At 39.3% G+C, this 20122-nt stretch overlaps 1 protein-coding gene across 1 annotated transcript in view; it reads right to left on the reverse strand.

Moving 5' to 3' along the window:
• Positions 1–20122, reverse strand: part of adamts3 (ADAM metallopeptidase with thrombospondin type 1 motif, 3) — a 152136-nt gene that overhangs the window by 108594 nt on the left and 23420 nt on the right. The window contains exon 4 of the mRNA XM_053325466.1: positions 7966–8122. Within this exon, the coding sequence (XP_053181441.1) occupies positions 7966–8122 (157 nt within the window). The remainder of the gene's footprint in view (positions 1–7965; positions 8123–20122) is intronic.

The raw sequence follows: 20122 nt of genomic DNA on the forward strand, positions 1-20122 counted from the left end.
GCCATTTAATAGTCTTAAAACTTAAAAAAAGAAACAACCAACGACATAAATGAGTCACAGATGGCTCGTAGATTTCTAAACTTTCAGGAGTATGATGTGTAAGAGCTCTCCTCAGATACAAATCTTTTTCCATGAATCAAAGTGTTGATCCAGTGAAGCACTATAAAGACACAATATTTTGGATGATTATTAGCACCTTTCTGTGTGTAATCCTCTGGCTTTTATTTGCTTTCTTTGGCATTTCATATCACAGAAATTTGTTTTATGGGGAAACAGAAAAATGCTCATGGCTGTTTTACTTTCAGGAGTGTCAGCAGAATCTCGTTTGTACAAGTTGAAGTGTTAAAACTGAGAAATTAAGAGAAAAGGTGAAGATTTATTTATTCTGAACCTCCTTCCACAAGCAGCGGGATTATCTTTTGTTATAGGCGAGGTCCAAACCGTTACATTTCCCATAGTCTATGTGACCTTATGTGAGGATATTCCCTCACCATCAACTGAAAGGAAAAATCAATTTAAAATGCTATAAAATGTCCTACAAGGTTAAAAGTATTTTGTAGAAGAACCTGACTTTCCTGTAAAGAGCCCTGACATCAACCCCATCCAACGTCTTTAGGCTAACCTGGAACGCAGCAGGCATTTAAACAGAAAGTAACACAATGTGAAAGAAAATATTGTTTCAGACTGGAGAGACAATGAACTACAATACCCAGAAAGCCGGTTTAATAAGACCACAATGCAGCTTTCCCCATACAGAGGCTCTACTTTGGCGGCTCGCCCATGTAGATAAAATCCAAATCCTATTGTTTTTCCCCCAATCAAGACTCCCATAATTCACAGCTTCTCATTAATGTATTAAACTGGCCATGCATACTCCAGCATATGACCAAAACTTTCATTTATTAGATTTATTTCCTTTCTCTCATCTTATTAATTCATGCATGTTCTTATTTAAATTGTGCAATCATCATTCGTACAGTATTCAGCCGCCACTTTGATCATGTGATCAACGCCTTTATTCTGTCCCCCGTTCTTTTCTGATTGCAGCTCCTACACTTTGTAACAGCCTTCCACATTTAATCACATCTGCTGAATGGTTCGTTTTAAGCAGCAGCTGAAAACTCATTTCTATAGGTTAGTCTTTTTTATAAATGCTCTCTGTTTGCCTTTATTTTGTTGGGGTTTTTATTTTGGTAGTGTGCTTTAATTCTTGTCTTTGTATCATATAGTGTGTATAGGTACATATGTGTATTTACTATTGTATTAGATTTTTGGTAACTGGTTTAAAAACTGCTACATAAATAAAATCATTATTATTATTATTATTATTATGTTCTTGTGGCTGAAAGGGAGCAAATACCTGCAGCCAGGTCTTAAAATCTCACAGAAAGCCTGAACCCAGAAGAAAAGGCTTTTACTCTACGCTTTCCACAAAGAAGACTCAACATCGCTTTCAACAGCTATGGAGAACACTGCATCAGCGAAAACAGCAAGGAGTCTGGACATAAGACTCAAGTAGTAGATATACATGTATAATAGAAATGTATATAGCAAGTCTTAGAAAGAAAAGGTGATGCTCTGAATAACCTGAAAGAAAAACATATAATGCACAGTAACCATGAAAATGCTGAGGTCAGGAAGAAGAAGCAGCAACACTTTCTAAGCCTCCACTCACTCTGTCTGTTCCTATAGAGCCCATCCACTGTGACTATTGACTTATCTTTCACTGCCTGCAGGACAACCAATACTGTAGCTCAACTAAGTTCACAGAAAACTATTCATTATCACTAAAAACGAATGCAAAAAAAAAAAATCAAAGGCTCAATACCATCAGTTCCCAGCATGATAAACAGACATACACAGTGTGCCTTGTCTACTGTGTGATTAATAATAAAGGTCACGCCTGTACAAATGTGTTTATCCATCCCTTTCAGATGTGAAAATCACTCAACTGTTTAATTCCTTAAAGCGACATACATGAAATGTCATGATAAATCATTACATCATGATCAAAGGGAGATTTGTGGGCTTTTAGAGATTAAAATATAGATAAGAAAAATACTACATGAAAGATAGTTTTAGGAAAGTGTCCATCACTCCTGTCATCACAAAATAACACAGTCACACCCTAAACCTGCAGAGTACACCAGACACCAGCCTTGGTTCATTTCACCCACTGAGTAAGTCCTTAAAGGCCGGACATGTTTTGCCCAGAGGCATCACAGCAGTGCTTGTTAAAGAGAAAGGTGGAATGTCTCATCTGCTGCCATCACCCAGACGGAGCATGAAAAAAAAAATCAATCTTTCACAGGACATGACAAGATTGTTTCAAGGTATGAAATCCAATCAACACCAAAATATCACAAGAGGGGAGCGAGATCAAGGAAACCCTGCCATACTGGGTTAGTATATATACCAGAATCAATGTTAACCCTTTATTGGTCAAGAGAAGAAGGTACTATTGTTTTTTATGTGTTGTATTAAGTGAAAACAATATTCTGGTTAAAATGATGAAACAAGCAACAACTGGTTGCCCATAGGTATACTGTTTGTCATATCTCAGAGGTGCTTTATTCTATTGTTCCAACTTTCTATGACTTTGTCAATAAATGTATTCCTGATGACTTCATATCATTGTTTTCTGTTTCTATTTTAATCAGTGCTTTCCAAAAATGTATTAGGGTGCTGTGGGTCAAAACCAGCCAATTCCACCTATGCAGTTTTAATATATTGGAGTATTATTACTACTGAGTTTGTATTTGCCATAAGATTAAAAATATCACACACTATCAGGGGATGGGGCGGCACTCTGCCAGTCATTTCAAAGGCTTTATGCAAAGATTATACTTGTGTAAAAGCTGTAATTTGTATTCAAAGAAAAAGCATATATCTTTGTCTTCTGGTAGGAGGAAGGTTAAACTGTAAAGTCAACATCATGCTTTTCCTGTTATTTTTATACTGTGTGACATTAGGATGTTAAATATTGTCAGAGTTCCAAAACTCAAGGTGAACATATGTAAAAATTCTCCCTGCAAGTCAAAATCCAGGGCTTCAACAAGTTACATCTACACCCGCCTCATGACAACATCAGATCGTTCACGCCTGCCCTCAAACAGCCGTCCACTCAGTAGCCTTTACTGTTAATGTTGTCCACTCTCATATTTCAGACTCAGGCTTAAACATGCACAGATATATCAGACAAGTTATTATTTTGAGTAAAGAACAGGAAAAGGAAGTAAAATCTTACTCCTATCGATTGTTTACTTAGCCTGGAGAGCTTGTGGAAGTTTCCTGAGGCTGACCAATCAGAACAGAGAGGGCTCATCAGTGGGGGGGGGGTCTTAATGAGTTCAGACAGAGGCTGAACTAAGGGGCTGCAGATTCCGTATAAGATAAATGAGGATTTTTTAAAACTATAAATCATACAAAGATATTCCAGTAGAGCCTCAGAATATAAATATAGACCAGGAAATGTGCATTATACATCTCCTTCCACTACTTCCTGTTTCCTTTACCCAAGGATACATTCCAAGATAATAGAAATAAATCAATAAGATGCCAACATCTGTAATTATTTGTGATTTCTTTCCCAAGAAAGCATGCAATGTTATCCATTACAACATGATAGAAACACTGAGAGTGACTTTGTGTGTACTGTATATATTGTAGGTACATATTTATTAGTGGAGTATCATTCAGGAAACTCATGACATCTGTACAGGACAACAGAAATATTGCTCTGTTTAAACATTCAATGAGATTTTTGCAAGAGGAGCAGCAGACCTTCATCATCTTTGTCTATGCTACATTACTGAACAGGAAACTAGACATGACAATACATCCAACAGGTACCTGCCATGCATCACCTGCAGCAGGGGTTACAATTGATTTACTGAGGAGCTGTTGAAAAGTCATGCTCCCCTGGCAGCCAGTGTGGGCGCTGTGTCGCAGCATCTGACAGAGTGACAGCGTGAAACAGTGATTGCAATCACTCTTTAAAGCTGACATCAGTACACAGGTATGTTGGATACAACATGTGCACAACATGCTTACCACACTTGGCTGAGGTTTGGGTGATCAGAGGAAAACAACAGGGGGGAGTCCAGCTCTTTCCAATCGGAGTGAATTCATGGACGTCTCGTATTTCATTTGATCTCCTCTTGTGTATGGAAGTAAACCTTCAAATTTAATTTCAGATAACTGGCTGACCTTCTGCCTGTCTTTCAAACTTCTCCATGTTACAGTATACTGATTGCACCTGATACATTTACATAGATTCAAAAGCTCTGATAACAATACTGCATACGCCAACAACCTCCTCTGACCACTGCAATCAGTGTAGCTTCATACTCAGTCTTGTTTTCTTCTCTATAAATAATTCAAATACAATGAAAGCTCAGAGCAGAAGGCTGTTGCTTGCTGCGTGGGGGAGCCTTGTTATGTTTATATCCACCAGGAGTTTTGTGTATTTCACTCTGCTGGATTCTTCTTATCTCATATTGATCAAATTAAGAACTATGCAGTGCTTGCACCCCCAGTGAGATGATCATAAACAGCCAACAGAGCAGACAATGAAGATTTAAGTGAGAAATGTGACAATGTGAAATATGTATTTGGCAAGTGAGCACTGTACAGTACACAAGCACCAACAGCTGCTGTCAGAGGTTTTGAGACTAACTTTAGCAGCCAAAAAACAATCTTTTTTTTTCTCCCGTGAATTCAGATGCTCCACAATGTATTAAATAAATAAAATGTCATTAAAACTACAGCCAACATTGCACCAAAATGTCTTTGGGATTTTACATTGCTGAAAAACTTCCAGGCAAATAAATATTGAGGGAGTGATTTTTACAGCTTGTGAGTCAGCCTGCTAGGGTTGTGGGGGCAGAACCTAAAATATAGTGGAATTAGAAATTGAGCAGCTGATTGCCTGAGCGGCTCTGTCTCTGGCTCTGTGTGTTTAGGTTGACTTCTCAGTAACTCTCCGGGTTTCAGTTTGTCAGCTTGCCATAATGACAGAGAAAGTGGTTCCACAATAGGAATCGTCCTGATGTTACCATGTGACAGATGTATAAAAATCTATTTACATTATGTTCCAACGGTCAAGAATAAACTTGAATGTTAACCCTCCTGTTGTCTTCCCGGGTCAAACTGACCCCATCTGTTTTGACTGTTCTTTCTTTCTTTCCTTCTTTCCTCCTCCCTTCTTTCTTTCCTTCCTTCCTCCTCCCTTCTTTCCGTCCTTCCTTCCTTGCTTCCTTATTTTCTCACTACCTTCCTTACTCCTTTCCTTCCTGCCTTTCTTCTTTCCTTCCTTCCTCATTCCTTCCTTCCTTTCTTCTTTCCTTCCTTCCTCATTCCTTCCTTCCTTCATTCCTCCCTCCCTTCCTTCCTTCCTTCCTTCCTTCTCTCCTTCCTTCCTTCCTTTTTTCCTCCCTCCCTCCCTCCTTATTCCTTTCTTTCCTTCCTTCCTTCCTTCCTTCCTTCCTTCCTTCCTTGCTTCCTTCCTCACTACCTTCCTTGCTTCCTTCCTTCCTTTACTTTTACAGCTTGTGAGTCAGCCTGCTAGGGTTGTGGGGGTAGAACGTAAAATATAGTGGAATTAGAAATTGAGCAGCTGATTGCCTGAGTGCTCTGTCTCTGGCTCTCTGTGTTTAGGTTGACTTCTCTGTAACTCTCCGGGTTTGTCAGCTTGCCATAATGACAGAGAAAGTGGTTCCATAACAGGAATCAGAGCAAATATCTCCTTGGGCAGATTTTTTTTTTTTTTAGAAATGTCAAAGGAAATGCAACACTTAGCGAGTCTGTCAGAAGCTGCTGTGACAAGTCCTGAAATTAATTTGAGCACAGTGTTATGTGACACACTTGACATTACTGTGCATCCATTAAGAAAGCATACATATGCACATGATTCCCATGATGATGCAGCCTTTCCGGCTCCAAACCAGTATTTCAGCTCTGTTTACAACACAGTCACATCCAGATGAACCGTGACTGAACCAAGCACATGGACTGGGACTCTCAACAGTATGTTTCCACTACATTTTGACAGGATCTATAAAAAGTTTAAATGTTTCTGTTACATTTAAACTGACATTTGAATGTAAATAACGTTTTGCTTCTGACTCAACTATTCCCTATACATGGAAGTTTCAACACTTGTTATTCCTAAACACAGTGATTCACAGGATTCATAATCTTTCCTGGGCTTGGCTCTCCTTCACCATGAAGAATGTGACGCATTACTTGTTTCCATCAGCAGACACAGTGACATTTGTTTAGAATAAACAAGAGGGTGAAATGGGTATTTAGAAGAAGCAGTGACAACCTTGGGAGAAGTAGTAGCAGCAGCAGCAGTCATTTGTGTGATGTAAAAATCTACAATCAAAGGTTTGCTCGCTGGCTTTTTATCTGCGGGTGGCTCAGGTGTCGTCAGGTGTCGTCCTGATGTTACCATGTGACAGATGTGACAGATGTGACAGATGTGACAGATGTGACAGATGTGACAACACCTGAGTCATCGATGAAGACCGTTAGACTCTATTTACATTATGTTGCCACGGTCAAGAATAAACTTGAATGTTAACCCTCCTGTTGTCTCCCGGGGTCAAACTGACCCCATCTATTTTGACTGTTCTTTCTTTCTTTCCTTCCTTCTTTCCTTCCTTCCTCCTCCCTTCCTTCTTTCCTTCCTTCCTCCTCCCTTCCTTCTTTCCTTCCTTCCCCCTCCCTTCCTTCTTTCCTTCCTTCCTCCTCCCTTCCTTCCTTCTTTCCTTCCTTCCCCCTCCCTTCTTTTTTTCCTTCCTTGCTTACTTCCTTTCTCACTACATTCCTTACTCCTTTCCTTCCTTCCTTCCTTCTTTCCTTCCCTCCTCATTCCTTCTTTCCTCCCTTCCTTCTCTCCTTACTTCCTTCCTCTTTTCCTCCCTCCCTCCTTATTCCCTTCCTTCCTTCCTTCCCTACTCCTTTCCTTCCTTCCTTCCTTCCTTCCTTCTTTCCTTCCTTCCTGCTTTCCTTCCATCCTCTTTTCCTCTCTCCCTCCTTATTCCTTTCCTTCCTTCCTTTCTTCCTACCTACACTCCTGCTTTCCTTCATTCCGTCCTTCCTTGACCTGAGGATAACAGGAGGGTTAAAGATGAATAACTGTATTTGTATCAGCAGGTTCATACAGAACTGCTTGTTGTACTACCGCCCCAGACACCTTTCTTCCAACTGATAATATGAATCTCACACCCACTTCACACCAATTGGTCAGCTGTGCAGGGGTAAGATAGAAGCCAGGGTTTCAACTTCTCAGTCTGGCCCTATTTTTTCATTCTTGAAACGACTATTAGGGTTTTTCCATTCGGCTGGCTTGGTCAGCTTTAGCCGCACCACACTAAGCCAAGCCACAATGAAATGCATTTCTACTACAGTCTCACAGCATGTGGTAGCCATGGCGAGTGGTGCTGAAGCAGTCCTGACTTGCTTACAGTGCTGACCCAAGCCTACCCTGTGACAACCCCCCTCCTATGAGGGTCATAGAAAGGGAACGCCTGTTGTTGTTCTAACATGTGTGGCCTTAATGGACAGTGGCACTGCCCTCAGTTGTGGGCAGCTAAACCTTCATCAGCTTTTGAGAAGGAATTTAGGAGGCGTTTCAGTATATTAAAGCTAATGAGCTTTGAGATGGAGAAGGCACATTGTCAAGCAATTTTATTTCCTCTCTGAGCTTAATTTTCCGCTTGCCGGTAGCAGTTAGCTGTCAAGCATAGTTCAGAGTTCAATGAAGCAGTGATTATAAATAGACGAGTGATGGTTTGATTATAGAAGCCTGAATACAACTCTTCCACTTCATCTGCAAGATTAAACTACAAAAAGAGAGTCCCATTGGAACTACTGGTGGTAAAAATATTACAACTGCAGCAGCATCAGCAGTAGTAACATCCTCTGGACTGCAGTAATTCTTCAGGTGACGCGTCCTACCTTGTTGCTGGTAGTCCACAGAGATGTCGGAGGGGTCTTTCAGCACAGCCGACCTGCGGTAAACTACATGGACTCTGCCCTGGTCCTCCAGCTCCTGGGTGCCTCTCTCCAGCGGCTCGATGAAGTACTCGTCCGAGTCGGTGCGGATCATCCCAGCCTGCAAAACAATACAAAGTCAATGAGTATGTACAACAATGCTGCTCATAGAGCAATAAACCTGCTTTTGCACTCACAGAATAGACTTAACTCCAATACCTCAGTAGCATTAAGGCTCTGGCAGTGCCACAAAGAGGCATTAGATTAGATTGTAAGATTACATTTTAAGATTAAATCTTAATTTCCTACTATAATCACCACTAAAACACCACCAATTATGCTAATATGGTCATAAATCAAGATAATTACTGCATTAAGCTAAAACAGCATTTTCAAGAAAATCTGTTTTTTCCGATTAATATGTAAATTTATGTGGCAAGGTTCTCCTAAACTAATGAGATCATCTACTTTATGGGGAACCTATAGAGAAAATGAAATCTATTAATTTATTTTTTGTGACTTATAGGTACACAGACTCCAACATAATGTCCTATTAACAAAAAAAAAGCATAAAATGTATATATGGAAATGAGAAGATGGGGATAAATGCAATATTAAGTCATTTAATCTCGTGAAAATGTGTTTTTCTAAGTACTCATTTCCTCCTTTAAATGTGCTGGGTATCTCTGTGTGCTACTGTTATATATTGCTGTGATTTTTCTTTGCAATTATAAGCAGCTGCAGGTGGTGATCAGAAAAGGTTCACACCATTAGAGACACATTGGAATGAAATTGCTTTGTGATGGCTACCTGCTATCCCGAGATTTCCTGCAATAAGAAAGAAGTCATGCCTGCGTTTTAGGGCTGATATAAAGGTCCGTACCGTCCAGCTAACACAATAAACGCACAAACAAGCTGAATGCACCCGCTCATCAAACCCAAATGATCTGCTAGAGCAGGTGTTGCATGCGTGAAGGCGGAGCTCCTATCCCAACACAACATATGGTCGACACGTTAGCATGCAGAGCTGCTATACTGAGGAGAACGTACACAACCTTGACCTAGCGCTCCATCCTGCTTAACCATCTGTAGGTATTTTCTGTAATTACAGTGCTTGTAAATATTTTAAATGTGCTTTTCAGAGCTGTCATAAATGCAGGTCAGAATACCAACAAAGCCTCTACCTTGTGTGTTTCTGAGAAGATAAATGTGACGTTAAAATATGTATGATCCTCTTATCTGGGCCGTGCAGAAAGGCTTTCATTTGGCTGTGAGCACCAGAGGCATCCATTGACACAGTAGGAACACTAATGATTTAATGTTTAGCAACAGGGTTTATCCATTAGAGGCCAGGTTGCCTTGGCAGAAGAAGTGCTGTAACTGTGCACCTGTACGCACACAGAGCCGCCTCTCACAGAGCTCCAGTGGAATTTGTTCCAGCTCTCGGTCGATTGGCTGGCCGGTCCGTCCGGCTCCGGCTCTCCGCTGTTGCACCTCGAAAGGCTTTACCTCGCTCTGGCCTCTTCGCTAACACTCTGTTGGACTGCTCACATATGGTGCCTTTGCAACCAACACGCACGCTGAACTCATTTCCAACTCCCATAGTCTCTGATCAACCTCACGCCTCCCCCACCCCCCCACGCCCCTCCTCCTCCTCCTCCTCCTCCTCCTCCTCCTCCTCCTCTCTCTCGTTGCCTTTTACATGTGCTACTGGCTGGACTCCAATTTAACTTCTCATTCAAGTTTACATGTAACTTTAATACTGTGCTACTGAGTCTCTCCCTGCAGCCACTAATGAACACATTAATAGTACATTCACGTCTCTGGGTGTGTGCTGCACATGCATGAAAAGTCTGCCAGTGAAAGATATTTAAAGGTTTGGCATCCAGATGACCTCTTTAGTTCTGCAGCAGGGGAGAAGACATGATGCTCCCAAAAGATGAGTAATACTGTACTTGCTGCCATTTTCTGACTACAAAATGTACCCATAATGCTGTAGTCGTCTGAGTATGTGCAGTTTAAGAGCACCAGCTTTCTCCTGGCAACACAGCATGGTTTCCTGTGATCACAGTATTCGTTCCCCCCAAATTGTTCTAATCAGGTCATGATGCTGACATTTGCTATATGAAAAGCGGATTATTTGAGCCGCCAGCAGCACTGCCACCTGTTCGCTGGCATCGTTTCTCATCATGTGGGTTGATATGAGAAGCTACAAAAACCTCAAATGTAATAAACAGATAGACGGTTGAAAGCACCGGTGCCCTGGTTACACCTGTGGACGTGTTGTAACAAACACAACTCTGTTTACATTCAGCGCTTCTCTCTCAGAAAGTCACCTTGAGGCCTAGAAAATATGTTGAATGCATTTCCTTCCTCAGAAAACATTTGCAAAGCAGATTGTTTCAGTACTTGGAAACATGAATTGTTTATAGCAGCTTGAATCTTTATCTTGCTCTCTTTATTCTGACACACTGCTATGTTTCTAGTGACATCACCATAGCGATAAAATGACCCACATGAGCCAGTAACTTATGTGCACTATATTTTCTCTTCTCTTACTTGTCTTATTTTATTTATTATTCATTACATACACCTATACTGCTGCTATCTTATCTTAAAATGAGGAACATGATGTCACTGTTTCATTTTATAGACTTTGTCAGTGTTTGAAATGTAGATGTCTGTTTCATTTAACATCGCACTGATCCAATTACCAACTGATGCATTGAATTTTGTTTTTCATTTATCTTTTTTAATGGCTTGCATGCACTTCATCTTTGCATTACCACCATGTGGGAGTGTGTATCATGGAGGAAATGTGTAACAGATCCCATTTATCAACATATGGCTGCCTGGTTCCAGTTTTTGTTAAAAACTCTACAGGGGACAAAAAAAAAAGAAGAAAAATACAAATTGCTTTTCTAATTAAACCGAACAAAACCTGTTTGTTTATGTTGGTACGAATTCCACTGCTGCCTCCAATTTAATAACCTTTGATAGAGAAGAAATAAAAGTTTGAGCCAAAAACAAAATTCTTTGGAATTAAAATCACCAAGACAGAGTTATTAAAAATACTCACGCATCTCCAGGTAAATGAGAGCTCAGCATGAGGCTCACTTAGACTCTCGTACATACATTTTTTTGAAGCAAGATAATAGAACATGGAGAATAGAATAGAAACAGAAACTCAAATACCTTCACTGTTGGAAGCTACACAATGATTATTAATGTATGTACGGCACCAGCCAACTCACAATAGATAATATAGATACATACTGACAGAAAATATGAATCCTATATGAACAATTTACAAAGGGACATTCTGTACATATGTAAATAAAATTTCCATTTGATCGCTATGGTGACAGTTGGAGGTTATCATAACATGCAGGGATAAAGAGAGGATGGTGATGAGAATTAAAGGATCTTCAGCACACTTCTCTGATCAAAGAAAACAACATCTTATACAGAGAGGTGTGAATACAGTACAGTGCTGTCAGGAGCAGATTCTTTAAAAAATATTGATTTTTAAGGATTAGCAGCTGCATCTGCCTTGTATTAAGATGATTCATTCAATTTTTGTTAGTAGCCTACAACATAAATCAAATTAAATGTCAAACAAGTTTAAGTGAGGGAAAATGTTCAGATTTGCAGTATGGATTTCCTTAGGAGGCTTATTGGGAGTAATTATCTTACAGCTGCAGGCATAGGTTGCAGGTGCAGATTATAAATATACTATATGTCAGCATACATTGTCAGGCTATAATCCAGTTTGCTTACAAATGTACCAATTACCAGTTCCTCACCTGTGCTACTTTTCAGAGAAACGTCAGCAGATTATCCAGCCTGCATAACACCCACTACCACATCTTGTCAATCCTTTTCTTAAAATTAATATTATTATTATTTACTCTGAGCTCATCTTCCACCTTGATTGACTCCCCCAACTCGCAGCTAAACAAATTCACCATAAGTCTGGCAAGTTGACAGCGGAGCTCAGCTCAGAGACATATTGGGAATTAAACTGAAATGGATTCAGTGTGGTCGTCTCTTATTTACTGATCCCGTTTATCCACGTGTCAAGAGAGAGGAAAAGATTTAACGCCTCAGAATTTAATGGGCTCAGGTGTCGAGGAAAAGTCTCGGGATCCGAAGGTTCAACGGGTCACTCTTCAATTTAGGATAAGTTACGGAATAAATTGAGAAGCCGGGCTAGAGTCTAGAGTCTAGAGCTGAATCTCTCCTCTCACACATTATAAATGAGGGTACAGGCCTATTAAAGCGCCTCTTACAGTGAAGGTGTGATTCAGAGGTCGTGCAAACAAATGGATAATTGGACAAAAGTTGAGGTTTTACCTGGTGGTGCTGTCTTATTCTGACTATCTTATGAGATTTCCAAAGCCCTCAAAGTAGCACCTTCTTGTTAAAAACAGGGCGAGGGTCCAGCTCTAACTTTAAAAACCAACGACATTCAATTAGACAACCAGCTGACATTTAAATATTGATCTCAGCTGCTTTACAGCATAATGCTGGGATTGCTTATAGCCGATACCGAAATCTTTTAACAACTAGAGGCTTTGCTGAATGCTGTCTGCACGTTCACTGAATAATCCTGTTGTTGTTTTTGTTTATTCAAATACAAGTTTTTCACACGCTTAGAAATGGAAATGAAAATGAAAGTCGGCCAGTGGAGCCAAGCTTTGATCAATGCAGTCAATACTGGTCGCTTCCATAGTTTATAAAGCTTTTTATCTAAGCTAGTCCAAGTGAAAAATAGAGAATAGCTCATTTATTCCAGACTTCACTTCATGCAAACCCGTAAAATAACAAGATGACACATGCTTGCTGTGTGTTAACAAACCAAAGATCCTCTGCCATCTCAATGAATGAGGCGTTTCAGTAATCTGTGTCGACTAAAAGAAGTGTTGAGCTTCTACCAGTGTGGCTGAATGGATACATACTGCAAGCAATTGGATACACATGTCTTGAAATGTATTTTTCATCTTAAAGCTGAGACAATGCATAATAAGGCATCCTCCTCCTTGTTTGTTTACGGGGGAAGAAATAGCTCAGACACAGATTTCAGCTTAATGAAAATATCATCTTATTCCACGATGAGTTGAAGCTGGTGATGCATTCAGGTGAAGTAAAGAAGAATCTGCATGTTGAATGTGACTAAACAAATGTCAAGGATAAGGATATCAAATTATGACAAATACTATTACTGTTAGTATAAGCTTAATATTTCTTGTTGTCTATTTTTTGATGGTAAAGAAGTGCCTCTCATTCCAAAATTATGTTTATTGAATATTTACCCAGACGACTCTGTGTAACTATAAAAATGAAAGATTCTTACTCAATATCTGGTTTTTAGAAGCTAAAAGATGTATAGCCTGTTCATGGAAACAATATAAATATAAATCTAGAATTACTTTTTTTTGTTCTGTGTTGTTCCTTGTTTGTAAAATTGACAAATATTAAATAAATAAATGTTTAAAGAAAAAATGCTGTTAAATCTGTGTGATTAAATTAATCAACATATTTCATTTAATGTATTTATTTATGGGAACAACACACATTAATTAATCAGCTGGCTGATTCTGAAGCCTATAAAAAAGGTACAGTATCAATCCTACAGAACAAAGTCAACAAGATGCTATAAAAGACGGCAACAAAATAAGAGCTCGAGCCATACAGAGCAAAACAAGTGAACGTCCCACTTGAGTAAAAGTAAGTATTATGAGCTTGATGTAGTTAACCCTTACTGTTCGGGTCCAATTTGACCCATTTTGACATTTGAAAGCATTTTTTTAAAAACACATAAATAAACATAACACACATTTTTAACCCTGAAATGTTATGACTTTTTCTACTTTGGCCTAAAATGTCCAAAAATTTAAATATATATATATATTTTTTAAAGCATACCATCACTTTCAATAAATAAAACATAGAATGATTATGGCTGTTCTCATTTTAGATAATAAGAAAAAACCTTCACAATAAAACACCAACAACAAACACTATTTTGGCACATATAGCCACGCTAGCAACACGAAGCAACACAACACAGCTGAGCAATACTGACCTCAACCATCTTCTGATACACGCAGCGCAACAATAAACACTGGACATCAATAAAATATCAATTCTGTTGATCTTGATCAAATATTCAAAGATGCAGTTATAGGTTAGTAGAATAATTATATAACATTAATATAGTAATACATTATATAAACCTCTCTCGATATGAATTGTAATATTAATATTAATACTAATGAAATATTTGTAGATATTCCATGCATATGTAAAGCTGGCAGGCGGCAGCAGGGGACATGGTACACATTATGAGAAGGTTAGCGAGTAATTTAATAAGGATAATAATAAAATGAGTAATGTGCTGTGTAGTTTAGAGATGTTCACATGCCCCACTTTTTCAAAAGCCAGGCCTTGAGACCTTCTGTTAAGGTTTGGTACAGTTTTGCATTTTTTTTTAATATAAGACGTCGGGACAAGTCGTTTGTCCTGTTACTGGGATTATCTAGCACTCGTTCCCACATGGGTGCTGTACAGTGGTGTGCACAAGGGGGGATTAGGTTAAAAAAATGCGTGCTAAGGTGCCCTCTTGGGAGCCAAAACGCGTGCTTAGGTGCCCTCTTGGGAGCCAAAACGCATGCTAAGGTGCCCTCTTGGGAGCCAAAGCGCGTGCTAAGGTGCCCTCTTGGGAGCCAACACGCGTGCTAAGGTGCCCTCCTGGGAGCCAAAAAGCATGCTAAGGTGCCCTCTTGGGAGCCAAAAAGCGTGCTAAGGTGCCCTCTTGGGAGCCAAAAAGCGTGCTAAGGTGCCCTCTTGGGAGCCACAACGTGTGCTAAGGTACCCTCGTGGTTGGCAAAACACGCTAAACTGCCCTCTTGGATGGTAAAAACATGCACTAAAATGCCCTCTTCAGTGGCGAGAACGTCCTTTTTTTTCTTTTCGCCCCTGCCCTTCAAAAAGTCTGTGCACGCCACTGGTACTGTACTCTATACCCAAAATAACTGAATGGAAGATGAAAGGCATCTCCGAAGTTCAAACGAAAAAAAGGGTGATGGCTGGGAAAAAACAAAGACACTGTACAGCTGTTTGAAGAATGAAACAGAATGAACTGTAAAATGGACGATATGCAGGACAACTTTAAGTACGATGGGTGATACGCGGAGTGCATTTGAGAAACAGATGAACGGCAGGATTGACCGTATTGACACATCTCTCTGCAAAAGTCCACGGAGGAGAACCACACGGAGATGATGTCAAACATATGGCCGTAAAATGAAGGAAACGCTTTATATTGAAGTTGGACGTCTACGACCATGAATAAAAGTTTTGGAGGTGAAGATCAATTTAAGTTCAGAGGCTGCAGCTGTTAGACCCAAAGTAAGATTTCATCCTGATGTATCTGTAATTGTGGCTAGATTGCCAGTGAAAGATAGGGGGAAATATTCTTACAAAGATTAAGCAGCTGTTCATGGAAGTCTTAGATAATGAGATGCAAATTATTTATGTGACAAGTGGGAGAGGAGCCCAATCAGAGCTGGTGAAGGGTGAAAAAAAGCCCAATACAATTCACCAAAAGCACAAGTTGAAAGACCACATTGTTGCAAACAGAAACTGAAACCTCAGAAACGAATAACACCAAGCAAACATTTGAAGAAAATTCAATTATAGTCCTTATTTTGTTACATTTCCAGCAAAGGAAGGATCCCAGCCGACTGTCACGGAGACCCTGCCACCTTGATAAGGTTTTTATGGAACAGCATTGTTTGCTCTGGACCGCTGTGGCCTTTGGGATGATACACAACACATGAACAAAAGCACGTGAGCTCATAGCCTCATACTGTCTGCTGCTGGAGAGTTCATGTTGAGGTCATTTTGGATATTTGTCAAAATAACTGCATATTTTTCTATGTAGTTCTTTTTTCCCATAATTGGATTAACAATGCTACACTGTGAAGACAAGATTTAGCATAGTATTGGTAATTAACCCTTGTGTCATCCTGCCAGGTCAAATTGACCCCGTCTTTTTTGACTGTTCCTTCTTTCCTCCCTTCCTTCCTTCATTTCCTTCCTCTCCCCCCCCTCCGTCTCTCTTTCTTTCCTCCCCCCTACCTTCCTTCTTTCCTCTGTCCTTCTTTCCTTCCTCCCTTCCTCCCTCCCTCCCTTATTTCCTTCCATCCTTTCCTTTCCTTCCCTCCTTCCTTCCTCCCCTTTTTCCTTCCCTCCTATCTTCCCCCCTCTCTTCCTTCCTTCCTCCCTCCTTTCCTTCCTTCTTCCTCCCTTTCCTGACTCGAGGACAACAGGAGGGTTAATTAGAAATGTTATGGTGGAAATGTCCAATCTATAAGCATCTAATGTTCTGTCCATGCTCTTTGAAATATTACTATGAAGCAGGAATTCAATTTATCACACTGTAGGTCAAGTGTCGCATCAATATTGTCCAAATAAATCCTCACCTCTAAATGACGAAACAGGATTGGTGAGTCACCCTCAGTCAACACAAACCGACTTTCTCTCACTCACATCAAACATCCCATTAAAAAGTCATCTGGGTGGCTGCTTGATGAATAATTGAAGGACATACTCTGGTGACTGTTTTACCTGAAGTAACGTAAGGTAATTATTTGTCAATAAGAGAACTGTGCAGCGTGACTGTTTTAAGGCAGTGGTTAGCGGTGTGTGTAGCTCAGTGTGACAAAACCTTTGTGGCCCGCAGGAAGTGACAAATCAAGTCAACAATCCATCCAGATAAAATATGATGAATCTCGTCTTTGCCAGCGGGGCCGGAGAAAAGCTTTAAAAAGTTCCTCACAGAAAACATTCAGAACTGTAGTCAAGACATTTTAATCTATTGTGACATGAAATCATATGATAGAAAAGAGAATCACTAAACTGAGGAAATAGATTAATCATATATAAACTAGGGATTCAACTAACAACGCTTTTCATTACTTATTAATGGTTTTGTCCATAAAATGTCATAAAATGTAATGTAATTAAACAACAGAGAACAGCTCCATGGTATAATTCCCAAACTAGACAATTAAAGCAAACTTCACGAAAATTAGAAAGAATATGGCGTTCTACTAAATTAGAAAAATCTCACTTAGCCTGGCAAAACAGTGTTAAAGCATATAAGAAGGCCCTCCGTATCGCCAGAGTCGCCTACTACTCATCACTGATAGAGGAGAATAAAAACAGTCCAAGGTTTCTTTTCAGTACTTTGGCTAAACTGACAAAGAGCCACAATACTACTGATCCATGTATTCCTTTAACTCTCAGTAGTGATGACTTCATGAGTTTCTTTAATGATAACATTTTAACTATTAGGGACAAAATCAATCACCTCCTGCCCTCAATAAGCACTGATTTATCCTCTAACACAGGATACCTAGAAATCACTGTTAAACCTGATAAAATTATAAAGTGCAAAGATATTGTTTATACTGTGTATATATGCCACATATGTTTAAAGTTTCAAAGTTTCCTCATATTCAAGAAGTTGCAACCACGAAACGTTCCATAAAATGATGGATTATCAAGATATGACATAATATGTCCTTATAATTAACTGATCATTTTCATTCAATTGTTTCCTAATTGACCACTTGTTGCTGTTCAGAATGATATGGACCTTTGAAGTGAGGGTTTAGATAAGATTAGGATAACACAATTAGTTCTTTTACTTACTGAATGGAAGGAGGAACATGTGTCTTTGGCTTTGTTGATGCATCATCTTTCTATGTGGATAAAGTGCAGGTGAGGATGTGAATATTGAGATTTAACTTCAAAGAGGTATTGTTCAGTGGCTAACATGCACTGACTTGTTTTCTTGTTTGTGATGTATTATCTGCTTTCATAGTTTGAAACTGTTTGTATAATAAACATAGCTATTCAGTTTTAAAGCCTTACTTCCTTTAAACTGTGTGCTCGGTTTATTAATCCATTAACTCCATGTTTTCATCCCAGTGTTTGTTTTCTACCATATAACCCCCCAGGGGAGCTTTTTAAACCACAAACAGGAATTAAATTCTAAAAATTATAGTCAAAATTAGAATGTATAATGAAACACTATTTGCTATTTGCTCATTTTCAGACATATTTATATTGATTTATCTATCTCTGAAAGAAGAGAAAAACAATGACATGACCTCTGTGCCCTCAACTGAAGCTAGAACAGCCTGTAACAGATGCAGAAATGTTCAGTGTGCAGTTTATAGACTCAGTACTTCATGTTTTCCTTCACACAGGATCATCGAGCAGTTTCCCAGCTTTCTCTCTCCTGATGTGTGTCTGCTGTCGGTTAATCAATGATGCAGTTGACTATAATGAAAGGCTTCATCACCTTTTATTGACTGGCGGTAGGAACATTTTAAGCATGCTGTGAGGTACTTAATACGCAGTACTTGGATAGATGGCTGGTCATTTGCTGACTGACCTCAATAATATGGCCCCTGGTACAGCCTGCAGTGGCCTGTAATGGACATTATTGATGAACTCATACTTTTTACAAGAGTAGAGCAGAGAGGTATAAAAATGGGAAAGATCTGCAGTCAAAGTATCTACTGGAAATGTCACAAAACACCATCCAAAAGTGTAGCCGTATAATGCTTTCTCTCTCTTTTAACACTCAATGGTTAAAAATATACAGCTTTATTCGGCAGAGAAGTCCAAACTGATGAAACTCTAACAAAGGAAGTCTCAGCCTCATTACCACTGAAATCATTAATTAATGAATCAATTGACAAAACATTTTACTTGGAGTAAAAGCTCTGTATACTACCTGCAAACAGACACAGTTAGCTGTAGACTTGCTGGTGTACATAGTGGAGCATTTAGCAGCTAAAGAGCTTAGCTATTTCCCTCGGGAATTGGTAGAGAGCAAAACCGTTGCTTTATAACTGCTGGATGGGTAAATATAATTTGAGAGGTGATGATTCGTCAATGTTGCGTTCACAACTTGTTTCAGTCGCCCCCAAGTGGCCAAATAAATCACTTCAAGCAGGTGTAGTGGTATGATGTTGTTGCGCCATGCATATTATGAACAAGGCAGTGATGCGCAAACTTTTATTTTGAAGGGTTTTGCTGTCATGTTTTTCTTTATTCCTTTGAGTGTTGTTAATATAATAGGAAATTGTGTAATTGTGAAGGTTCAAGGTTCAAATGTCTGATTATTACTGGAAGTATAGTGAGTATTTTATTTTCTAAACTACACTTACCGTATTGTGTCGGGTGTTACTTCCTCTTTGCGCTAGACCCACTACACAGGTATAAGGGATCATGAAAGTGCTTACAATTTATTCTGACGGGACAGAGAATATCTCAAATAGTCGTCATGGTGACACTAGAGGAAATATCAGGGTAAGTAAGCAGGTTTCATCCTCTAGGGACCATGGAAGAAAATGTTATGGCAATCCATCTAATAGTTTATAGTTATTTAGTTGAAATGTTTGACTTGAGATAGATAGACATGCCAAGTACTTGCTTGCTGTAGATATGTTTATCTGTTCACATCTGTGCAGCCTTTGGAAATTTGATTATAGATCTACTTTATTTTGGGGTTGTTTTTTGGGGGTCTTTTTTTAATAGCTTCGGTACTTTCAAAACTATGAAATGTATATTAGTGGAGAGATCGTATAGTTTTACACACATTGTATCCAAAAAAGTATCAATCCACTTGACAACCTTACCTCAAACAAATCTGTTCTTCCTGATTTAATTTAATCTGCTCAATAACAACGAGGTTAACCTCAGGTGAACTGATGTGTGCAGACAAAAGCATGCATGTGATTATCTGAGCAGACCCGCACACACTGCATTCACGCATCACTTCACCCTCATCCGCACCACTTTTAAAATTATCATCTAGAAATCTCTTTCATGAACAAAAGGCTTAAGGAAAATGCATCTCCAGTTGGAAATTGTGTCTTTGGGAGGTCAGGTCTGCAAGATAAAATGCCTGGTTGATGATTATTTGGCAATTATCCCACAATCAGTGTAAAAAAAAAGTAGAGGAACAACTGACTTTAAAACCACTCTAACATTACGCAAGACTTCAAATGCTAAAAAAGAACTCCACCATCTACCA

Source organism: Scomber japonicus, chromosome 9 (assembly GCF_027409825.1).
Source record: "Scomber japonicus isolate fScoJap1 chromosome 9, fScoJap1.pri, whole genome shotgun sequence".
Taxonomy (NCBI): Eukaryota; Metazoa; Chordata; class Actinopteri; order Scombriformes; family Scombridae; genus Scomber; species Scomber japonicus.